This window comes from Caenorhabditis elegans, chromosome X (assembly GCF_000002985.6).
Source record: "Caenorhabditis elegans chromosome X".
Taxonomy (NCBI): Eukaryota; Metazoa; Nematoda; class Chromadorea; order Rhabditida; family Rhabditidae; genus Caenorhabditis; species Caenorhabditis elegans.
In genome coordinates, this window is record NC_003284.9 from 2,672,873 (window position 1) to 2,693,722 (window position 20,850).

Sequence of the window (20,850 nt, forward strand, 5' to 3'; positions counted from 1 at the left end):
GAGTACAACTGTAGATCAAATGAAATGTAAAGCTTTCCGAACAAAACGTGCTCTTTGCTTCCGGCTGAGCCTTCAAGGAAACAAAAATGCCGACGTCTTTTGAAAAACGATTCGGAAAACATTTATTTAATCGACGACCTAGCGAGTTATTTTTTTTTCAGAGATTTGCAGTTATTGTAGACTCTTCATGCAAAATAACTCTGCAAAAATATTTATTTGTAATCAGAAAAAAAGGGTAGCTTCAAATCACTTCTTAAAAAAAAATTGTATAGAAAAAAAAAACTGTCAGATTTTTTTAGCACTATTAGAAGGTACTTGTGTAGTGGCCTAATAATGTTTACCATTTTTAACATTTCACGTGTCTTTTTTAGGCTTATGATTAGTGTTTTTCAAAGCTAAAAAATGCAGATTAATTTTACATCAAAACATTTTAAAAATGAATGGAAAAAGTATTGCACAAGTACCTACTAGAATAATATAATAATAGAATAATATCAGTGTACTATTTTAAATATCGCTAACTGTGCCCATTAGTCGAGTTTTCAACTTTTCATTATATTCCGATGATTATGACGAAATTCGACTCCATCTCATTAAGACCTGAAACAAAAGACAAAACTAGAGATGGGAGTGGAATCTGGGACCACACAACTTCTCTCAATTCCTTTCACCCCCCCTTCTGACACTTTTTTCTACCGTAGACGGGAACATTGCGTTGGCCGACGCTCCGCCTCCTTCTGGGCGAGGGATGATTGAGACGTCGCGGCGGGCGAGAGCCAACCACTTGTGGTCTATGCGGCAGCAGTCAGACACAGCCTGAGGGGTGAAATGGCCCGTGCAGTCAACATATCTCCATTCGCTTCTTATACAGTCGTACCAATTACCTCGGCATGGCCACCGGACGACTTGAAAGCCGATCGAGTTCAACTTGCCAGTTTCACGACTGGAAAAGCTCTGCTAGCCATTGCCATTCTTGCAATGATTATTATGACAACGGTCGGCAATGCGCTGGTTTGCTTAGCAGTTTTACTGGTACGAAAGTTGAAACATCCTCAAAATTTTCTTTTGGTCTCACTGGCAGTGGCGGACTTTTTCGTGGGGCTCGTTGTGATGCCACTTGCACTGATTGACCTTCTCTTCGATAAATGGCCACTTGGAAGGTAATTTATGTATTTTTTTTTCTTCTTGTCTTTTTCCCCTCAAATTTTCACTTCTAGAGTTTGTTGGTATAAGGTCTAATTTTAGTTCCAATATTCCAAATATTTATAAGCAAGCCTCTAAATTGCGTTTCCTTGATCTTTAAGATGTTCCTTTAAAAAAATGCATCGTGTTTTTAATTTGTTTACCTCCGACAAAAAGGCGTTCGCTTTTTATAGTGTCTCATCTCCTATTTTTTGTGCATTTCTGAAAGGAATCGCGCTTGCCCATTCCCATCCATTCTTTAGGCACTTCACAATTTCCATTAAGGATTTTTGCACTTTCTGAAACACTACGATTTCACAGAAGAATTGAAATTAAAAACATCATGTCTAGCTGTCATAACGCATTCCAGTAATCTTTACCTGCCATTCGCACCAAATTCGAATATGTTTTTGGCAATTTTGTTATTAATTATGATGCTATGCTTTCCGTGAAATATTAAACGGTTTTTTTTGGAAATAGACATCAAAGAAGACCAAAAAAGGAAAAGGCAATCCGATTTTCGACAGAAAGACAAATGAGCAAGTATTACAAAAACGTATGTCATCGCGCGTTTGCTTCTTTTTGAAGGGGGTCCCCATGATGAGAAAAAAACAAACAAAACTGCACCAAGAGGGCAGCTACTAAAATTTCTCAATAATAGTTCTCAATTTTCAGCACCATGTGTTCGGTGTACACAACATCCGACCTAACGCTATGCACTGCTTCAATTGTGAATCTGTGTGCAATATCAGTTGATAGATATCTGGTGATTTCAAGTCCACTTCGGTATTCTGCAAAACGAACAACTAAACGTATCATGATGTATATTGCCTGTGTATGGATCATCGCTGCCATTGTGAGCATTTCGTCGCACATTATCGCAAATCTTCTGAACGACGGCACTTATGTCGATGACACGGGAACTTGTCAGGTCAGTTGGGTCCTTCATTTTCAACTTTCAAATCGATGTCACTATTCCATTCTGCACTCTTTTTCCGGTCCTTTTTTTTCTCACTTTCTTACTCCACATCTTGAAACCCCCCGGCGCATGTGTTGTCAATTCAACACTTTCACCTATTCATAAGTTTCGAGGCGCATAGAAATTCTGCTTGGGGTCCCGGTGAAAAGTGAGGTGGTGTCGTCGCTTTTAAACAGCAAAAGAAAAAAAACCCGAAGAAAAAGTACACACACACACATATTGTGGAAATAACTATAAGAATTGGTTTTTTTGTCAACGACGCGCCGGGAGATAGAACAAGAGGAGCGGCGGCGGTGCTGCGGCGGCGACGGAAAAGAGAACGGCACATTATTTGGGAGAGAAAAGAAAGAAAAGAAGTAAGAAGGGGGAAGAGGGTGAGGACGACCCGCCTGTGAAGAAACTGAACGATCATCACTGCGATGCATCGATTATCATGGACGTGTTTTTTCACCCGAATAGTGGAGGTAGAGGAAGGGTGAAAAATGTACTCACATTTATCACGAGGGTGGGGGGTCCGCATAAATTGTCAGTGCCAAAAATTCAATATCCGGCACTGCTTATGACTATTTGACTATTATAATGAATTAATGAATCAGGAAATTTAAAAAAAATTGAGAAAAAACTGCTAAGAATTCTACTAAAAACTAAACCGTAATAAGAAAAGGGAGCTTCTTTTTCATGTTTTCCCTTACTTCCTTGACAGCACATAAATCTAGATCCAGGCGAAAACGGACAATTAGAAGTGTAGTTGATTGACAGACACCACACACACACACACACCTTCAATAGCCCGATTGCTTCCGTTTGAAAGAGTTTTAAAACCGATTCAGTTTAGTCCGATGGGTCACAAATCTGAAAATCTGATGCTTATCGACAGGTCTACATGTTTCCCTTCCGGTGTTTGTTTTTGTTTTCCGTCGTTTCTGCCATTACTTTGTTCTCCAAGCAACCGAACTTTTTGAATGAATGTTTCGTGAATCGTCTGTGACGCGCGGCGCGACGTTTAGTACTGCGCTCACATAAAACATATTCTAAGCTAGGTCGTTTTGGAAAGTTTTTTTTTTACGGCGAATCATTACCGGGGTGGGGGGATTTGTGGAACGACGTACTAGTACAGCTTTAGTTATATGGTCCCGGACTGCTGCTGGCTTTAGAATAAGAAATAAGACCCTCTTGAACGTTTCCTGGCTGGCCGGATGCCATGATGCCCGAAGATGTTTCGTGACGTTAAAAGGGCTCATAACCAGTGCCACTACCACCACGCAAAGGTCAGAGGGATATCTTTTGAAACATGAAACCATTTCTAGAATATTGCTTTCCGTAACCGGAGAGGTTTCGAGATTTTTTTGGAAATTTTGCCTTTTTCTCTTCCAGAGCAAACTTCAAAAGTACGTAGGAGGATCGACAGAAAGAGGGGAGCAAGATAATCAAAGGTTGCATTATTTATGCAAATTTTGGAAATTATTCAGAATTCTTTTTTTAGATTTTAGAATTTTAATCGAACATTGTGATCCGAGGAAACTAAAACTAATAAAGATCTCACTGGGGGTCTTTTGGGAGCGCAGCGTTTCGCGTCATTAACTGATCATGCACTGCGGCGGAAGAATGCACAAATGTTGGCAATAAATAATCATTAATGTTCCTGCGTTCGACGATCAGATAACACGGCAAAAACGAGTTGAGCCAGAAGCTCTCTTCTTGTTCCGAAAAGAAGTTCTCGCAGCTGTGTTTTTTTTTGCTTTGTTTCAACATATGTTTAGAAGGAGAGTAGATGAAGAACATGGGAGAATGAGAAATCTTTCTGACCAGCTGAAGCACATGGTCCCAACAATTTTTAGTGTTCTATAAGTGTGTGATATGAAAAATTGAATGGGCTCTGTGAATGGAAATGTCAGGTTTTTAAGTGTCAAGTTTGTTTAGAGTATCGGTTCTGGGTACTTTTAATGGCTCAGAACTTGCTCAAACAAACAAATTTTGAAATGAAATTTTTAGAAAAGTTTTCAAAATTTTTTCATGACGGTTCAAAACTTCGAAAACAATAGGCTAGTTCCAGCTAAAATCTGAATATTTGGACTTTTTTCCACGTCGCAGCGGACTGAAATTATGTGTCTACAAATTATCATCTTTTATTGCATATGTTGGTTGGTTATCTCATATTATTTTGTTGCTGAAGGTACATTTATAGGCAAAGAGTGACCAATTTTGCCATTTTCGGTTACTTATCGGCTTTATAAGTACCTTGATAAACGAAATAACGGGGGATGAGCGACCAAAATGTGCAATACAAGATGACTTTAAAATGTCAATTTCGGATAGCTGCGACACAGAAAAATGACTTAAATTTGACGATTTTTCTAAAATTAGCCAATATTTTGAAATTTTGAACCGCCATAAAAATTTAAACAAATTTTTTGACAAATTTTGGGGAAACATCATCACAAAATTGGTTTATTGGAGCACAATTTGGGTTTAAACTTTCAAAATACCCAAAACCGATACTCCTTCTTTGAAGGTTTCATACACTCCAATTTTCGTAAAAAACTAACAAAAAACAATCCATTTGAATTTGCTAAAAAATTTGAACTTTTTTTATTAATTTCAAGCATTTTAGAACGTTTGACACATGCCAATTTTTGATCGTAAATAAAAAATTTCAAAAAATTTTAAAATAGTTCACTACGATAACTTTGTCAAGTTTGTCAATTCATCAATCATCCAGTATCAGAATAAAATCCTAGTAAACTTTTTTTAAATGTATTTTGAAGGACAGATTTTCCAACTTTTCAATGTTGAAACTTTTGTCTCGTGCTTCCCAAACTATACTATTTCAAGCAGCATCTGGAAAACTAGTTTCTTCTTCATACCCTCCGTTCATTTTTTGAATTCCCATCTGAGCTAGGAGGGTAAAAAACGTGCATGTTCAAGCCGCGCCAAAATGTTTCATCTCCCGTCATCCTTGCTTTTTTCCGAGGCTGCTTCCCGAAGTGATTTCCACAACCTATAAAAACTTCCTGCGCACCACTGCTTCACGAACACCACGCGAGAAAAAAGAAGACGAGAAACAGAGCCGACTTTCTTTTTTACGGGCTCTACAGAAAAAAAAATCTATTAAAGCGCAAGCGATGGGCCCATGGAGGCCTTTATCAAATAGATGGGTCTTCGGGGAGAATGATAGACGTTAGTTAGAAAAAACACTGTTCTCTTTTGTTTCAGGTCATCCCTCATTTCATCTATCAAAGCTATGCTACAATTATCTCATTCTATGCGCCAACATTTATCATGGTCATCTTGAACATCAAAATTTGGCGAGCAGCAAAACGATTGGCAGCTCAAGACAGGTTGATGTCTCACTGTAACTCTGTGGATGCCTCCGAACGGCCACGAAATGGATCAGCTGAGACAAAGGATTTCCTGAATGAGAAAGAAACAATTGATGTTCCGAAAAAAGAGCGGGCCAATTCAACAAACTCGAGGCTTTTCAAGTTGGAACGTAAATATCTTCATCGACCCAGTGCATTCTTTTCGGCTGCAAAAGGACCATTGGTATGTCATTGAAAAGTGGGAAGAAAAAATGAAAAAAAAAACGGGTAGAGAGGGGAGAGCCAGCTAGGTCGTTGGTTGAGAAGCCGATAATTGCGTTCCTAAAAATCTCAGAGTCATGAGGGTATGTAAGTTGACTTTTCAAACACCAAGTGCACAATGAAAAAAATTCAAAAAAAAAACGTTGAGCAAGAATTTGGTAAAAAAAATGTTTTAATTGAATTTTAGATTAATTATTTTTTCAAACAAGTGTGGTTCAAGTACAAAATTGTGAATAACCAAAAAAATTCAGTTTTTTAAGGAAAAGTAACGGTTCTGAGTATATTGAACGTATAGCAATAACCCAATATGAAACTTCTCAAAATTTTTTCAAATTTTTTTTATGGCGTTTTGGAACTCTGAAAAATATGGCACAATCTGAGCTGAAATCTTTAATTTTGGTGATTTTCAACGGTCGAAAACTTAATTTTGATAGTTTATCTCACGTTTTTTTTTGGCCCAAATTTTGTCATTTTCGGTTTTCGGACCTTATAATGTGCCTTAATATGTATAAAATATGCAATAAAAGGTGATGGTTCAGAAAAGGTCAATTTCCGACCGTTGCGGCACGGAAAAGTGATTAAAATCAGAGATTTTAGCTTTTAGTAGACCTATATTTTTTTTCGAATTTTGGAACCGCAGTAAAAAATTTTCACAATTTTTTTTTTGAAAAGTTTCGATACGAAGTTTGTTTATTTGAGCACGTTTTGTGCACTTTTTTTTTAACACGGAAACAGTTTATTCGTCTATAATAATTATTTCCTGATAACACTTTTTATGTCTTCATTGTTTCTTAAACCAATATACTGCGTATAAATAGCTAAGCGAAAAGCACTAAGCGGTGCTTAAAATGTTCAAAGTGGCACTTATTGAAGAGCTGAAGCGGTGGAGAAATTCTTCCATCTTATCGCCATCGTTTGCTCTCTGTCAGTGTATTTCTCATTCTTATTTCCTTCTGTTGGGGGCATCGTTCTCGTTCCAATAAAATCATATTCAATGGGAGTTTTTTTTTGTCGAGGCCTGCCTTCCTGACATGTGACGCAAATTTCGTTGTGCAAAGAGAATCCTGGAGCTGGCGAGTTAAAATATAAGGGATTGCCAAATTGTTCAAAAAACCTTTAAATAGTTTTTTTTGAAAAGGAAAAAAAAAACACATGTACTTTATTTATTGTGGGAATTGAATGAATGAAAGAGCTTAAGAATAGACAACACTTGTGCAACATTTCGAAAGTTCAACGTGATTAACTACGTCACAAAAATGTTTTCTTAATAATAAATGTATGAAATGTGACTTCAATGACCACGAATAATTTGTTATGACAAACAGGCGCATACTTGAATACCAGTTTATACATTTTACAGTCGGTTGAATTCGAATCATAATGATCACAAAAAGTACATCGCACCTATGATTACAGATTCGGCAGACGGAGAAAAGTGAATGCAAAGCCCGGAAAACATTGGGGGTCATCATGTCAGTGTTCATTATTTGCTGGCTCCCATTCTTCATTCTTGCCATATTCAAGTCTTTCGGCATGTGGATCCCGGATTGGTTGGATCTGCTAGCACTGTGGTTAGGCTACTCAAATAGGTAAGTCCTTTCATGGATTCCACCTGCCACACAATTTCCATCAACCCGGAGAATTAAAAGTGGCCTACCAAAAATGGGGCATGCATATGCCCATTCGCATTTCAATCATCGAGCCCATAAAGTTTGATGAAGATGCATCTGCTTGACATATTCAGAAATTTGATCTTTCCTGCCTAGTGGCTCCATCAAAGTTTTGGTGACTACCAGTGTGCTCACCAAAAAACTTTTTTTGGACATGATGGGACAATCTCGAATTACTTTATTAAAAAGTACGCTAGAAAATTTTTTCAAAAAAAAGCTTAATGGGGACTTTGGAATCAGGGCTGAACGACTGGAGAGTCGGTTGGTAGAGAAATTTTCAATTTTTCACAGATCATGTGATCAGAAAAAAATTAGAATTAAAAAAAACGACTAACGATATTTTAAACGTATAGGCCCAAAATGGGGTGGTTCAAAGTGTCGAATAAATTGACTTATTTTAGCTAAAATTTCCAATTTTGAAAAAGTGGTCAAAACCAGAGACTTTAGCTAAAAATTGGCCAAAAAATTTTTTGCACATTTTGAGTTCATATGTTTTAACAATAACATTTTAAATGATAAGTTTACAGCACATTAAATCCATTGATCTACTGCAAGTACAACAAAGAGTTTCGAATACCATTCCGTGAAATGCTTGCTTGTCGCTGTGCTACTTTACAGACTGTAATGCGACAACAAAGCTTCACCAGCCGCTACGGACCTCCTGTGTGAGTTTTTCTGCGCGGTTTGGATAAAACCAAGGAGACAGAGTTTACATTCATTGAAGATTGAGTAGCGCCAGTGAAGGGATTGTTAGAAACCTCGCAAATGTTGCCAACATGGCCAAATATCATAGTAAAGCTCACAATTTTTTTCAAAAAAACTTTTTTTTTAATGGTGGTAACTACTCAGTTTTCGCCATTTTTTTTTTGGAAGTCTAAGATAAAAAAAATAGCCTACCTTAGGATCTCCGGATTCCAAAAATTAAATTGACTTTTTCCCAAAAGTTGGCGCTGAAAATTAGCTGTGTTAGGAGTATATCATAAACTTAAATTAGTTAAAAGTTTTTAGAACTGTAAAATTTTAATCAATAATAAATTGACTCCAGATTCTAAGAACATGTGCAAAGTGCAGAAACCATCCTAAAACTTATTGAAACATTTGTCATTTTTCTGAAATTTTTATACAGTAAAGAGCAATTTTCAATCATTCTTGTATACCTATCCAAAAACTGCAAACGTGAATTTTTAAAAATTAGTTTTATCACAGCAGAACGCACCATACACCCTGTTTTTTTGAAATTATTATTCAAGTTCACTATGATATTTGGTCATTTTGGAACCATCAAACTGGCGCAACTCCACTTTTAAAAGTCTCCCGTGTTAATAAGGAATGTGGGTGGGATGGTCTTTCTTACAAGCTGTTTGGGTTGAATTTCCATCAGAATTATGTTTGAAACCTAGAAAAACACCATCCGTGCCACTTTTCACAATCACACCACAACAGTCTATTGATAGAGAATCCGCGTCAAACGGCCAAACACAACACCAGGTTATTAATTTCTTTGACTCTGCGCGTTTACAGTCGCTACCGAACCCAATCTTCCAGCTATCGACCGCTTCTGTGAGTATAACCCTACTTATCCATATATCTCAACTGTTATATACTACATCACGTTTTTAACTTTTCTTTCTTCTATTCGAGTGTTACCTTTTTCTTCTTTTTAAAAGCATGGAGTTTGCGATTTTATGCGATTTTTTCTCAGTGTTGGTTTGCGATTTGCTTCCAAACATTCAACGTTTTGCATGAGTTTTACTTCTAAAGTGAAATGATTTTGATTCTTTGCACGTGACACTGTTTCAAAATTGTACGTATGATATTTTCAGATCTCGACGCAATGACAGTCACGAAGCAAGTGACGTCTAGCACACTACACATTATGTACCATTTCATAATTTATTAACTATTTTTTTCTCATCTGATTTATTCTCATTTTCAATTTGTCGGTACACAAGTAAGGTTACGTGACTTTCCTCTCCCGTTGTATAATGCTTCTCATGCTTTCTAGCATTGCAATTATGTGCATTTCAGAAGGTGTGTGACACCTATTGCCTCAACTTTGTATAAAGTTTTATAACTTCTGAATAAATGTATTGGACAGTATAACAACCTATAATTTTGGAAGTCCATCAAAACAGAAAATGTTGGTTACATATTGTTTTGAAAAGTATAGCAATTCGCCAAAACTTTGACTAGAAAAAAAATTGTTTCGGCAGTTTGAAATTACGACAAAAATGTAATTTTTTTTGTAAAATCGCAACTACATAGACGGATAAATTGTTCAAATTTGAAATTTTATTTTTTTTAAACCTCAAAAATTTTTTTGGATATCATTTAAAATATCTCATTAGTAAATTCGGTCTTTTGGATCAATTTGTTAACCACCCGATGTCTAAAAATTGTATAAAAACAAATGAATTTCCTTTTGACACCATAAGTGTGACTTTTAACAATTTCCCCAACTGCCGCAACTGCACTTCTAGAGATTCTTTATTTGTTTGTCTCAAACTTCTACAAATCATACTTATTTCTGGTAAAAAATTGTAAAATTTTCACATTTATTCAATACATCGACGGTTCGAAAAACTACACAAACTTGGAAAAAATTGACGGCGAGAGTTTGGAAAAAAAAACGGGGAGAAAATGTGCACACACCCATCTACTATAAACTACCAACAAGAAATTGGTTTCTAAAAGACACACACACAATACTACTAGCAGCAAAACGTTTTTAAAACATTTGGATCGTTTTAAATAGGGTGAGAAATAGAGAAAAATAAAATGAGTGTAGTGAAAACCAGTAGAACACAATTTTAAAAAACGGTGACGCAAGACAATCAATTGTTCTAATAAGTTGAGCGAATCGAGGAGACGGCGGCGTGAGCCACAAGAAGCTGGGCGAGAAGGCGAGACTCGAGGTAGGAGCGGGTGTCGACGATCCAGTCACGAGCAAGATGAGCTGGCTGACCCTTCAAAAGTTGAACAACGCGAATCGCCTTATCGAGATCACCATTGTGTACGTACTGCTTGGCGCGGGAAAGGATCTGAACAAAAATGTTTCACTAGTCTTACAAAACGTTTGAATTCTAATTTTAAAAAAACTTGATATTTTTTGTACGGACATCGTACGGGACTGGGAAGCTCTCGGAATAAAGAACAAGCATTTTAATAAAAATTATGAGATAAGAATTTTGATTTTTTTGATCGGAATAAGAATGTTGCCATTCGAATCAAATTTATTTTTCACAACGGGGTCATATTTATAGAGACCCGAGTTATGAAGACAAAAGCCCGATTTTTACAAACCTGACAGTTTTTAAACGTGGGTTCATTACGTTACTTAAAGCTGACATATTTTTAATGATATTTAACATGACTACTAATCAACCACGAAGTCATACGAGCGTATCTCACAATCTGGAGTATTCTTATAAAAGTACGGAATTTCTGCCGGATTCTAAAAAAAAAACAGTGGAAAACGCCAAAAGTGATCTGCTAATCTGCTGCCAAAAATCCAACCTCAAAATTTCTAAGAGTCAGGAGCAACGTGGATGGAAATATTTTTAAATTTTTTAAATGGAATCATGACCAGATTTTTATGGAATATGTGAGCTATACAATTTTATGTATCATGTTCAATCACCTAGGGGTTGCAGAGCAGAGTTGTTTACGTATCCGCATAATTATGACCCACTCTAATGTATTCTGTACTCAAATCTATCCTCACCTCATAGTTATCAGTGTTGTTCACATCAATAGCATCTAAATTTCCATACTGTTGTGGCATATCCACGAGGAACAGGGATTTGACGTACGACCAGAAATAGGCTCCTAAGGTTCCTCCGTTCTCATCGATAGAAGCAGTCTTGCGACCAATCTTGTACAGTTGCTCGAAGCGGTTTTTGAGATCCTGCTCAGTGTATGTGCCAACTGTGGTCGCTTGTTTTGGGAACGAGTCGATGATGGCGTTGACAAACTCGTCTTCTGGATTGACCTGAAAACGATAAATTCAGATTAAAATGAAAATGTAGAATAGTAACAAAATGTAAAAAAGTTGATTTCGTTGACAAACTCGCTAACCTCCTTGAGAAGATTCAAAGACTCGTTCAATGGAAGTCTTCTCTCATCAATGTTGTTTCCGGCCTTGTTACCATGTTTCAAAGTGTCAATCAAATTATGGCACGCAATCCAGAACTGCTTGGCGCGACGGTTTTCGTTGTCAAGAGCAACTCGGCTTCCGAGAGCCTCTTCGATTCCCTCCAGTCGGCTCAACGCAGCACCAACTTGCTTGCTGTGAAGATTGCGCTCTTGCAAAACTGCCTCCTCTACCTTCTGATTCTGTTCAATCTCGAAGAGTTGTCTCTGAGTCCGGATGACTTGCTCCAAGTGCTCAGAGTGAGCCGAGGCGGTGCGCTTCAATTGATTCTCCAGCTCACCTTCCCATGATGAACGGCTTTCCACAAGCTGAAATCAAAAAGTGGAATATTTGAGGAAAAACAACTTTTAACCCCAAATTTGATAACAAACTTACAGCTCGTTCGATTTCCAACTCATTCTGACGGCCAACACGGCTCATCTCAATGCTCAATTTTTCAGACGCGATCCGCTCATCGGCAAGTCGCTGCTCTTCAAGAGCCTTTGAGATGTGCAGTTCCTCGCGAACTTGCTGATCCGAAAGCTGACAACGAAGCTGGTCAACTTTGAGATGAGCGTGAGCGATCAATGCATTCAGTTCGTCTTCGTTGAGATTTTTGTCCTGAAAATGAATTTATGTGAACTTTCAAATTTGTATTTTAGGAAACAATGTCAAAAAGGCTTTTCGTTTAGTCAAAAATTTTAAACGTTTGATATTCGACTTTCAATTTGTGAAAAATAACAGAAGCCTTTCCTATCAAATCCTCAGCTGAAATATCTTCCTGAATCAGTCAGCATCTATAAAAAATTGTAAAAATTGTGATCTCAAATATATTTGTACTGTAACTATTTGTACTAAAGGTATGTTGTATTCTTCTGACTTTACCGAGAGTACATATCAACTATAAATATAATTTTTGCTTTTGACTACAAAAATTTCATAAATGCACCTTAGCAAAATCATAGGCTCATTTGAGCCTATTACAGAAATTCATTATTTTATAAAAAACCGAGGATGGACTCCATTCCTTCTATTTTTTTCGTCACTCACTTTAGCGTGAATATCAACATTTGGCAAGATGCTCTTCATCTCAAGAGCAAACTGTTGACGAGACTTCTCAATCAAATCCTTGTACTGATTGAGGACTGCAGATTCTTGACGAGACTGAAAACAATTTTGACAATTTTTGGTAAAAGTGCCAATGCATGTAATACCTTGTTGACCAATGCGTTGATCTCATCAAGCTGATGAGAAAGCTTATTAGCAGTCTCTTGAGCATTCAGAAGTAGCGGATTTGTGGCGGTAGTTGAATCTCGCTTTCCATCGTTCACAATCTGTAAATGTCCGAATTGAGAAAAATAAATAGTTATTATTAAAAATTTGCATTTAATCAAATATTAAACAAGCGTCTCTATTTTCAGTTGCATTTAATTCCTTTTCGTAAATGAGCTTGGAAGAGGTCCTTTTTACAAATTTTGAAAAAAAAACAGGGTCGAAGTATTGCAACAAGACAAAAATCATAGGACCTGTCACATAATAACTTGTGTAGCAGTTCAAAAACAGGCACTAGATAGCCGAACTTCCGCAGACCGGACGACAGATTTAGTCCGGTTTAGTCAAGTCCTAGTTTCCAATGGTCTAACGACTCTGGGTATTTTATTATGAAGGTGTAAGACCAAAATGTGCTCATTAAAAGAATTTCGCAATGAAGTTTCTCAAAAAATTTAAAAATTTTGTGTCATTGCGGTTCAAAATTTCAAACATAAATTTTTTTTTGGGTGTTAGGCTGTACCAAAAGATACCTTGCGAAGGTTATCAATGTAGTTTCTCCCGTCCACCTCTTGGCCACTGTCGACGCGTGCCTCAGCTTCGGCTCTTTGAAGAGCAGAAGTGACGTTTTCCCAGTTGGCGTGCTTAGCATCATCGACGGTTTGCTTGAGAATACTGGCATGCTCATTGATCGCATTGATGGTCTTCAGCTTGGCCTCAGTGGCTAAACGCACTTTTCCTTCAGCAGAGTGAATTGCGATTTTAAGCTTCTCCTCAAGTTCTGTAACTTTAAACTGTTATGAAAATTACGCTTAAAAAATCTTACGTTGGTTCTTGGCAAAGACGACATCTGGAGAAGGTTTTGGGATCATTGGGGTCACATCTTTGCGAACATCCACTGGGTCAACATGTGTGGGCTCTCTTGGAAGGACAGGCGGCAGTGGCGCGAGCTCCAATGGAGGAAGAACTTCCTTCTTTTTTGGGACAGCGTTCACTACAGCATCCTTGAGGTCACCGATCTGTTGTTTTGTCTTCCTGAAAAAGGATTATCGTTAAGACTGTCACTTTTTTAGTAAATAAAGCTTACTGCAAGCTAGATTCTCCCAAAACTGCGTCGAAAACTTGTTTCACTGGCGGAACAGTGGATTCGACTTTGTGACGGAACTCAGGGTCGACATACGCGTATCCGACAACACCACCAGCTCCAACAACGGTTGCTCCGACAAGAGCCAATCCTTTGCCACCTCCGGATTTTCTGAAATACGACGCGTTTTTATTATCGATTTTGGTGTATGTTTTACTTTGGTGGTTGAACTGGTGGCTTCGGTGGAGCAGCGGCTTGATTTGATTGTTGACGGGCTCTTTTCAACGTCTGGCTGACTGATCGCTTCTGAAATGAAAAAATTATACATTTAAACTAAAAATTGCATTTTTTTAATGAAAAAAAAACTCACCGATGCAATACGAAACATTTCCGCGACGAGCAGCGAATAATTTACCTAAAAAGTAATAAATTTTACAACGAAATTTTATATAAATCAAGAAAAAATCAAAATAATCAAGAGAGTGCAATCGAAAAAGAAATAAACATATTGTTTAGTGTTCGAAGATTAAGTTGCGCGTCATGCACGAGAAACGCGCCAGCAATCGATGTCTGTGTATCTTTTGTAAGTGCGTACGGGACGACGGGAAGAATGGCTGTGTGGGGAGGCATTGGAAGAGTGTGGCAGGGAAACAAAGGGAAATTGCCGATGCATTAAACGTTTGGGACATTTTGAACGCATAAACCCAAAATGAGCTCAAATAAACGAATTTTATAATGAAACTTCATTAAAAATTTTCAAAAAGTAGTTTTTGCCGGTTGAAAATTTCGAAAAAAAAACGTATTTCAAGTGAAATCTCCAATTTCGGCCATTTTTCCGTATCGCACACCTGGTCCATAAAAATTTTCCAACACTTTTAAAAGTGATTATTTAATCAAAACGCGGAATTTGGTTGTATTTTTAAGCTTAAAAAAACTTTAGTCCTAAGCCTAATATCGACAAAAAGGGTAACGTTAATTTTTCAGAATTGTAAACACTACAGAAGTACCGTAATTTTGTTAATTAAAATACATTTAAAACCGATAGGAAAAAATTATAGTATTAAAATAGCAGCTTTGGATTACTACGACTTGGAAAAGTGGCCAAATTTAAAGATATTTGAAGTGCCATAAACGTCCTAAAATTTTATGCAACATGAATTTTTACTGTTCTGTGTAACTTTTCAATTTAGAAATCAACATTTGTACGCAAAAAAGTGCAGCAAAAGTGCAGCATATAGTACCAGATATTTCCTTAAACTTCAGAAAAATGTTTGCTTTATTTGAAAACATCTTTAATATAATTCATAAAAATAAAAATAAAAAACTGCTTAGAAATTGTCTCTAATTTAATAAGAGCCGGAAAAATATCCCACAAATTATGGAAAATAATTTCCGGCAATTTTCAACTTGCATACTATTTTTGAGCATTTTTACAGTTGTTTCATATTAAATAAAACATTACTTTTAGATTAAAAAAAAAGTGTTTTTCTATATTTTATTTTTAACATTTAATAAAATATATCACTTTTTGCTCATTTTGGCTCATTTTGTAGATTTGCCGAAATTGCCGCGCACCCCTGATATGTACACTTTACCGGAAATTTTTAAAAATTGATAATGCACTAAAAAAATAGTAGAAACCATTAGAAACCAGTGTACAATTGATAAATGGTGTTTGTATCTGGGCATTTCATGTTGAAAAAAAATCGCCAAGGTCATTTGTTTGGTTAGGCCAGTGTACTTGAAATTGGTAGTGTTAGAACTTATATTTTATTTTTAAAATAATTGATTTTCAATTTCTTTTTTCATTTTTCTTCCAATTAACTCTTTCCATTCAAATAGAATTTTGAAATATACAAATTCTCAGTCACCATACACAACTTATTAAAGCGCAAGAATTTTAACATGCCCAGCAATGCTTAAGAGACGCAGAGTATATTCACCGTAGTTTGAAGCGAGGGTCTCGAAGCGATGTGGCAGTGAGAGTGGGGCTGCCTTTTCCTCGGGTTTGCACCCTCTCATCCGCCGCTATTGATTCTCTTTCTTTTCTCAATTTCCCTCGGGCTCGATGGGCTCGCTGCTTCTTTTCATTTTCGTGTTTTTTTTTCGTCAGCAGGCACATTGAATAAATATTCCGAGGCAGGGTCACAGAAAATTCTATGTCAACTTTTCTTTACTTTCTTATTTAACTCTTACTTTGTCCCATTTAGACGTTTCCAGAAAATGTTTTTCTCCAAGCTTGGATCATTATGCACTAGGATGGATTTTCGTGATGCCAATATTCCAGCCGCCTCTTTCCACACCGTTGCAGCTATTCTGGTAAGCTTTTGCACATGACTTCAATAATAGTATTCTCCAATATTTCAGGCAATTTTCGCAATGATGTCTACAGACTGGATTCTCATTGAAGATATGAGCACAAAAAACGGCACAACCGACATCGACGCTTTGCAGGTGGCTCAACTTTACATGAAGAACACAGAACCCTGTCATGCAATTGGTAAGTCTTGTTTAGCATTGCAAAAAAATAAATTGTGTAGAAGCTGAGAGCAGATGACTGTGCAAACTTTTCAAAAAACCATTTTCTTGTAATGACTTTTACATTAAAACTGAATCAAAAGCTGGTAATACAATATTGACAAAACGGAATGCGATGTTAAAATCAACACGATTAACAGTATCTTGAAAGTGAAATGATACTTCAAATTTAAACTTAATCAAAAACATTTGAAATTTTTTAAAGATGGGGTATCATAGTGAAAATGTTCTTTAGAAAAATCAAAATTGTATATGATTTTTTTTTGAAAATTGGAAAAATCTAAATTTTTGCCACTTTTTGGAAGTCGTCGATCAAAAAAAATTATTTATGGTCTATTTAAGTTTTAAATTTCAAAGGTGGAGTAGCACCAGTGTGGATTTTGTTTAAGTATACTTATGATGATTTAAAACGACCGATTAAATAATAAAACACTCCAAACAAAGTTAAGCACAGTGTTGGCAAATTGCTAAGCTTTTGGAAAAATATGAAATTTCAAAGAAATGCAGAGCAATGTCGCATGTTAGAATGTTTCAATAGATATAATTAATACAAAATAAAAGTGTGAAAGTCGTAGAAAATACATATTTTTGGTCAACTTCCAAAATTATGAGTGACGAAAATTTGTCAAAATTTTTTAAAAATCGTGTTACTTTTATTTGTGGACATTTTGACACCATACTGGCTCTACTCCACATTTAAATCAAAGATTGAATGAAACATTTGATTTGCAGGATGTCACAATTTTTGGGAAGCCGTCCGATTTGGAGGATATGTCGATGCTGCTGGAAACTCTCATGTGGCATTTCATACACCGACCCGAGTTCTCGTTGACTGCATAACACCATCAACAGCAAACTATTTCTACATTCTCATAGCTCTTTGTTTTGTAATTTCTGCAACATCATCTCTTTGTGCCACCATGAGCCTTCTCCCTCCACCAGCTCCATTTCTCGCGTGGCTCCGCAGTAATTCCATTTTGGAAATGTCCAATAGTATGGCGATGGGCTCTTTTCAAACAATTTCCATTAACTTTTTCAGTGATGCTTACTCTTTGCTGCTGCACAATTGCCATCATTGCGCAAACCGACATTTCCGACCAACGCGAAGACGACATCGTTGCCATTGGCGCTGGAGTTTTCCTCGTGTGCATTTCTGGTCTTTTGTCCTTTCTTGCAGCAATGGCTAGCATTCGTCACAGGTGAATTTTTGTATTCTTTTAAATTTTAAGTGTTTCATATTTTCAGCAATCGCAAAACTCGAATGCGCAGAATTGACAACCAGCGTCTTCTTTGTGCACGCTCACTACGCTCATGGAGGGATGCAGGGCGCCGTTCGGAGGACGTTTGTCCGATCGTTGATTTTGAGAGGTTTGTTATGTTTGAACAAATAACAAATTTCGAATTGGAAGTTGAAACAGTTGACACTTTGGTAGAGCCAAGCAGGTGTTTCTGATAACTGATAAACTTTTCAACAAGACTTTTGCAAGCTATTATTCTTAAAAATGAAGTAGCTCCAGTGAGGAAAGTGTTTACAACTACTCCAAAATGACGAAATATCTGTATGAAAATTGAAATTTTTTGTGACAGTTACCCACTCATTTTGCCACTCAATATTTTGGAAGTTGACCTAAAATATTTTTTTTCTACTATTTGTGTTGACACATTCTAGGGGTCGGAACAAGCAACATTGCTCTGGATTTCCTTAAAAGCTTATATTTTTCATAAGTTTAGCAATCTGCCAAAACTTTGAAAAATCGAAATTTTTTGGGCTCATTTTTGGTCGTTTAGAATAATTTTGAATGTATTCGACAAAATCCTCTCTGGCTCTACTTCACCTCAAAAAGCAGAACTTTTCAGCTCATTTTAGTTTTTGGGTACAATCAACCTCTTAATTTCGACATTTTTTGACAAACCATAAGCACGCGGCAATTATTGAAAAATTATTTAAATATTTCAATAAAATTTAATAAAAAAGTATAGGCCCATATTTGCTTTACCAGAATCACATTTAATATAAAACAACTGAAAAAGTGCTCAAAAATTGTCTGAAAGTTGAAAATTCCCGAAAAAAAATTTTTTTTTGATTTTTTTTTTTGATTTTGCGACCAAAAAATATATCAAAACTTCCCGATTGCTTGTTGAAAATTGTTTAAACAAATTATTCCAATATTCTTGTTTCCAGATATTTGGACGATTGCACCGAACTCGAGCAAACATCTTCCCAATCAACTTCACAGTCCAATCCAGCCGTTTGAACTAATTTTCTAAGGCTACACGCTAGCATTTTCATCAAGCACCGCACATGTATTTAAATCAAACATTCTTGTACCTTTCCCAGACATAGTCATTTTCTGCTTTGTATACTTTAAGCAATTGTGAATTCTAGTTGTGAATCTCTCCGGTTTTGAAACCACCTTTTCTTTCTCCCCCTTGCAAAATATAGTCCGGTTAATACTCAAGTAGTATTTCTCCTGTATTGTTTCTGTATCGTTTCCCACCATCGAAACCCATACCATGTTTCTGTGCAATTCCATTTTCAAACTCCATGATCTTTTTCCCTGATGCTTTTATTTTCCATTTCAATTCCAAAGACCTTGCTGCTTCTATAGGTGTCCTACAATTATGGCTTTAACTTTTTCAAAAAATTTTTTACATTATGGTAACTTTCAATATTGAACTTGTGGAATATTTTTAATTAATAAACAAGTATGTATTAAAAATTATTTTGTGGAAATTTGTTTATCAATTGGCAAACGATAGGAATAGTTTTTAAAGGTGGAGTACCGAAACTCGAGACTTTGCTTTTTAGACCCAAAATGACCCAAAACTACCAAATTTTGAATTGAGACGTTTTGAAAAATTCTCCAAAAAAGTTACGGCCTTTCAAAGTTTTGGAAAAAAACGATTTTTTTCATCATAGTTTTTCAACTTCTCGGTGTCGCAGCGTCTGAATTTTTTTCTATTAAAGGTGGTGTAGTGGAATATTTTATTTCTTTATTAGACTCAAAATTGTCTGAAAACATTGAATTTTATAATTAAACTTCTTGAAAACCTTTTAAACAAAAGTTATGACGGCTCAAAAAGTAGCCTAAAATTAGTTAAAATTTGAAATTTCACCTATTTGTCAATGTCGCAGCGGCTGGAAACAATTTATTTTTGAAATCAACGTCAAGTTATAACTATAGAATGTAATTCTCTCGCGTTTTCAACTTTATTTAGGTATTTTAAAGTCGATGACGGCGAGATTAAAAAAAAAAAAGTTTACCAAATCTTGCCGTCCATCGACTTTAAAATACCTAAATCAAGTTGAAAACGCAAGATAATTGACGTCTATACTCACAATTTGACGGTGATTTGAAAAAAATTCCAGTTGCTGCGACATTGACAAGTCGGTCAAATTTCAAATTTTAACTAATTTTAGGCCATTTTTTTGGCCATCATAACTTTTTTTAAAGACGTTTTCAAGAATTTTCATAACGAAATTCGGTATTTTCAGACAAATTTGAGTCTAATAAAGCAATAAAAAATTCGACTACACCACCTTTACACTATTACTATTTAATAAACTTTATGGTATTTTATTAAGCGTATATTTGTTGACTTAAGTACATTTATGGTCAGGGAGGCAAAAAATGTAACTTTCTTTGGAAAAATATGCATATCCTACAAAGTATAAACATGCCAAAATTCGCAATATTTCGTATACTTCCTAACTTACATACTTGCTCCATAACATATTCTTTGAGCCCAACTCTCTCAATGTTGTTCAATTTAATGTTTGATGGAAACATGTTCCATAATGCACTGATAAGACAACAACTACCGTGTTGTCAAAAACAAACTGTTTTAGGTTTAATCGGAAAACGATTGAGACCGTCGTCTTGATGGAATATTATGAAATCACTGTCAACAGAACAAGTGACCAAAAAATGTTGTAAAAAGCACAGATGGACATGAGAACGCACAGTTTTTATTCAGACACCGCCTTACAGATGCGAGAGCAACCAGAGCAGTTGATGGGCACACAGGCACGACGATTAGTGGGCAGCCGCCCGTACTCTCTGTCTTTTGACTGCATCTGGGCAGTTGTCTAGATATCGATACAATTTTGACCCAACAACACAGTAAAATTTTGGTCAATATTTGCTTTTTATCATAACTTCCCTCCTGTCATTTTTGATTGTTTTGTGAGTGAGAGTATGCAAATGGTGAGATGCAACTTTTGCCAATGGACTAGTCACAAGACTAAATAAAATAGAAAACTAGTCGCAATAAATTATTAGAGTGAGAAATAAGTTTTGTGGTATGTTTTTTTTGTGTCTCAAATAATATAAATTTTTCAAACGTTTGTACCTAACTTTTTTAAAATTCAATTTTCAATATAAATTGAATATGTTTGAATTCAAAAATATATA

The 20,850-nt window shown here is 36.1% G+C and overlaps 3 protein-coding genes and 6 non-coding genes across 11 annotated transcripts; 5 read left to right on the plus strand and 4 right to left on the minus strand.

The window, feature by feature from the left end:
- Positions 1-699: 699 nt before the first annotated feature.
- On the plus strand, positions 700-9,512 carry ser-7 (G-protein coupled receptors family 1 profile domain-containing protein; the record flags this gene model as incomplete). 3 transcript variants are annotated; one of them, NM_171637.6, is made up of 7 exons in its annotated part: positions 700-1,160; positions 1,858-2,113; positions 5,375-5,704; positions 7,159-7,331; positions 7,940-8,077; positions 8,934-8,972; positions 9,236-9,507. In NM_171637.6, the coding sequence occupies 7 exons, from the start codon at positions 829-831 to the stop codon at positions 9,273-9,275; spliced, it is 1,308 nt and encodes a 435-aa protein (NP_741730.1). In that variant the 3' UTR covers positions 9,276-9,507. The 3 variants fall into 3 exon arrangements, with proteins under 3 accessions (NP_741730.1, NP_741731.1, NP_001024373.1); NM_171941.7 differs by lacking the exon at positions 8,934-8,972 and having other exon boundaries at positions 786-1,160; positions 9,236-9,512; NM_001029202.6 differs by lacking the exons at positions 8,934-8,972; positions 9,236-9,507 and having other exon boundaries at positions 829-1,160; positions 7,940-8,280.
- On the minus strand, positions 1,218-1,438 carry C09B7.9. Its single transcript, NR_070540.1, has one exon. It is a non-coding gene; the product is annotated as an Unclassified non-coding RNA C09B7.9 (non-coding RNA).
- Positions 3,465-3,647, minus strand: C09B7.10. The gene has a single exon (NR_070541.1). It is a non-coding gene; the product is annotated as an Unclassified non-coding RNA C09B7.10 (non-coding RNA).
- Positions 3,681-3,884, plus strand: C09B7.12. Its single transcript, NR_070542.1, has one exon. It is a non-coding gene; the product is annotated as an Unclassified non-coding RNA C09B7.12 (non-coding RNA).
- Positions 6,689-6,820, plus strand: T14G11.4. Its single transcript, NR_070543.1, has one exon. It is a non-coding gene; the product is annotated as an Unclassified non-coding RNA T14G11.4 (non-coding RNA).
- Positions 9,183-9,310, minus strand: T14G11.5. The gene has a single exon (NR_070544.1). It is a non-coding gene; the product is annotated as an Unclassified non-coding RNA T14G11.5 (non-coding RNA).
- A 369-nt stretch (positions 9,513-9,881) lies between the features above and the next one.
- Positions 9,882-14,312, minus strand: immt-1 (MICOS complex subunit MIC60-1). Its single transcript, NM_076074.8, has 11 exons — positions 14,268-14,312; positions 14,115-14,203; positions 13,901-14,068; positions 13,640-13,848; positions 13,347-13,594; positions 12,759-12,878; positions 12,595-12,708; positions 11,941-12,165; positions 11,490-11,873; positions 11,137-11,403; positions 9,882-10,453 (listed from the first exon to the last, which is right to left on the minus strand). The coding sequence occupies exons 1-11, from the start codon at positions 14,283-14,285 to the stop codon at positions 10,256-10,258; spliced, it is 2,040 nt and encodes a 679-aa protein (NP_508475.2). The 5' UTR covers positions 14,286-14,312; the 3' UTR covers positions 9,882-10,255.
- On the plus strand, positions 14,148-14,279 carry T14G11.6. The gene has a single exon (NR_070545.1). It is a non-coding gene; the product is annotated as an Unclassified non-coding RNA T14G11.6 (non-coding RNA).
- A 1,805-nt stretch (positions 14,313-16,117) lies between the features above and the next one.
- Positions 16,118-19,150, plus strand: T14G11.1 (Membrane-associated protein). Its single transcript, NM_076075.8, has 6 exons — positions 16,118-16,216; positions 16,265-16,397; positions 17,168-17,428; positions 17,475-17,634; positions 17,681-17,803; positions 18,618-19,150. Exons 1-6 carry the CDS (start codon positions 16,121-16,123, stop codon positions 18,688-18,690), a joined length of 846 nt encoding a protein of 281 aa, NP_508476.2. The 5' UTR covers positions 16,118-16,120; the 3' UTR covers positions 18,691-19,150.
- The last annotated feature ends 1,700 nt before the right edge of the window (positions 19,151-20,850 follow it).

Coding starts and splice junctions, on each gene's coding strand:
- immt-1 (NM_076074.8), bottom strand. Junction 13,849..13,900: donor TTGGGAGAATCTAGCTTGCA/GTAAGCTTTATT, acceptor ATCCTTTTTCAG/GAAGACAAAACAACAGATCG. Junction 11,404..11,489: donor CTTTGAATCTTCTCAAGGAG/GTTAGCGAGTTT, acceptor TATCGTTTTCAG/GTCAATCCAGAAGACGAGTT.
- T14G11.1 (NM_076075.8), top strand. CDS start 16,121: ATGTTTTTCTCCAAGCTTGGATCATTATGCACTAGGATGGATTTTCGT. Junction 16,398..17,167: donor AGAACCCTGTCATGCAATTG/GTAAGTCTTGTT, acceptor TTTGATTTGCAG/GATGTCACAATTTTTGGGAA. Junction 17,804..18,617: donor CCGATCGTTGATTTTGAGAG/GTTTGTTATGTT, acceptor TCTTGTTTCCAG/ATATTTGGACGATTGCACCG.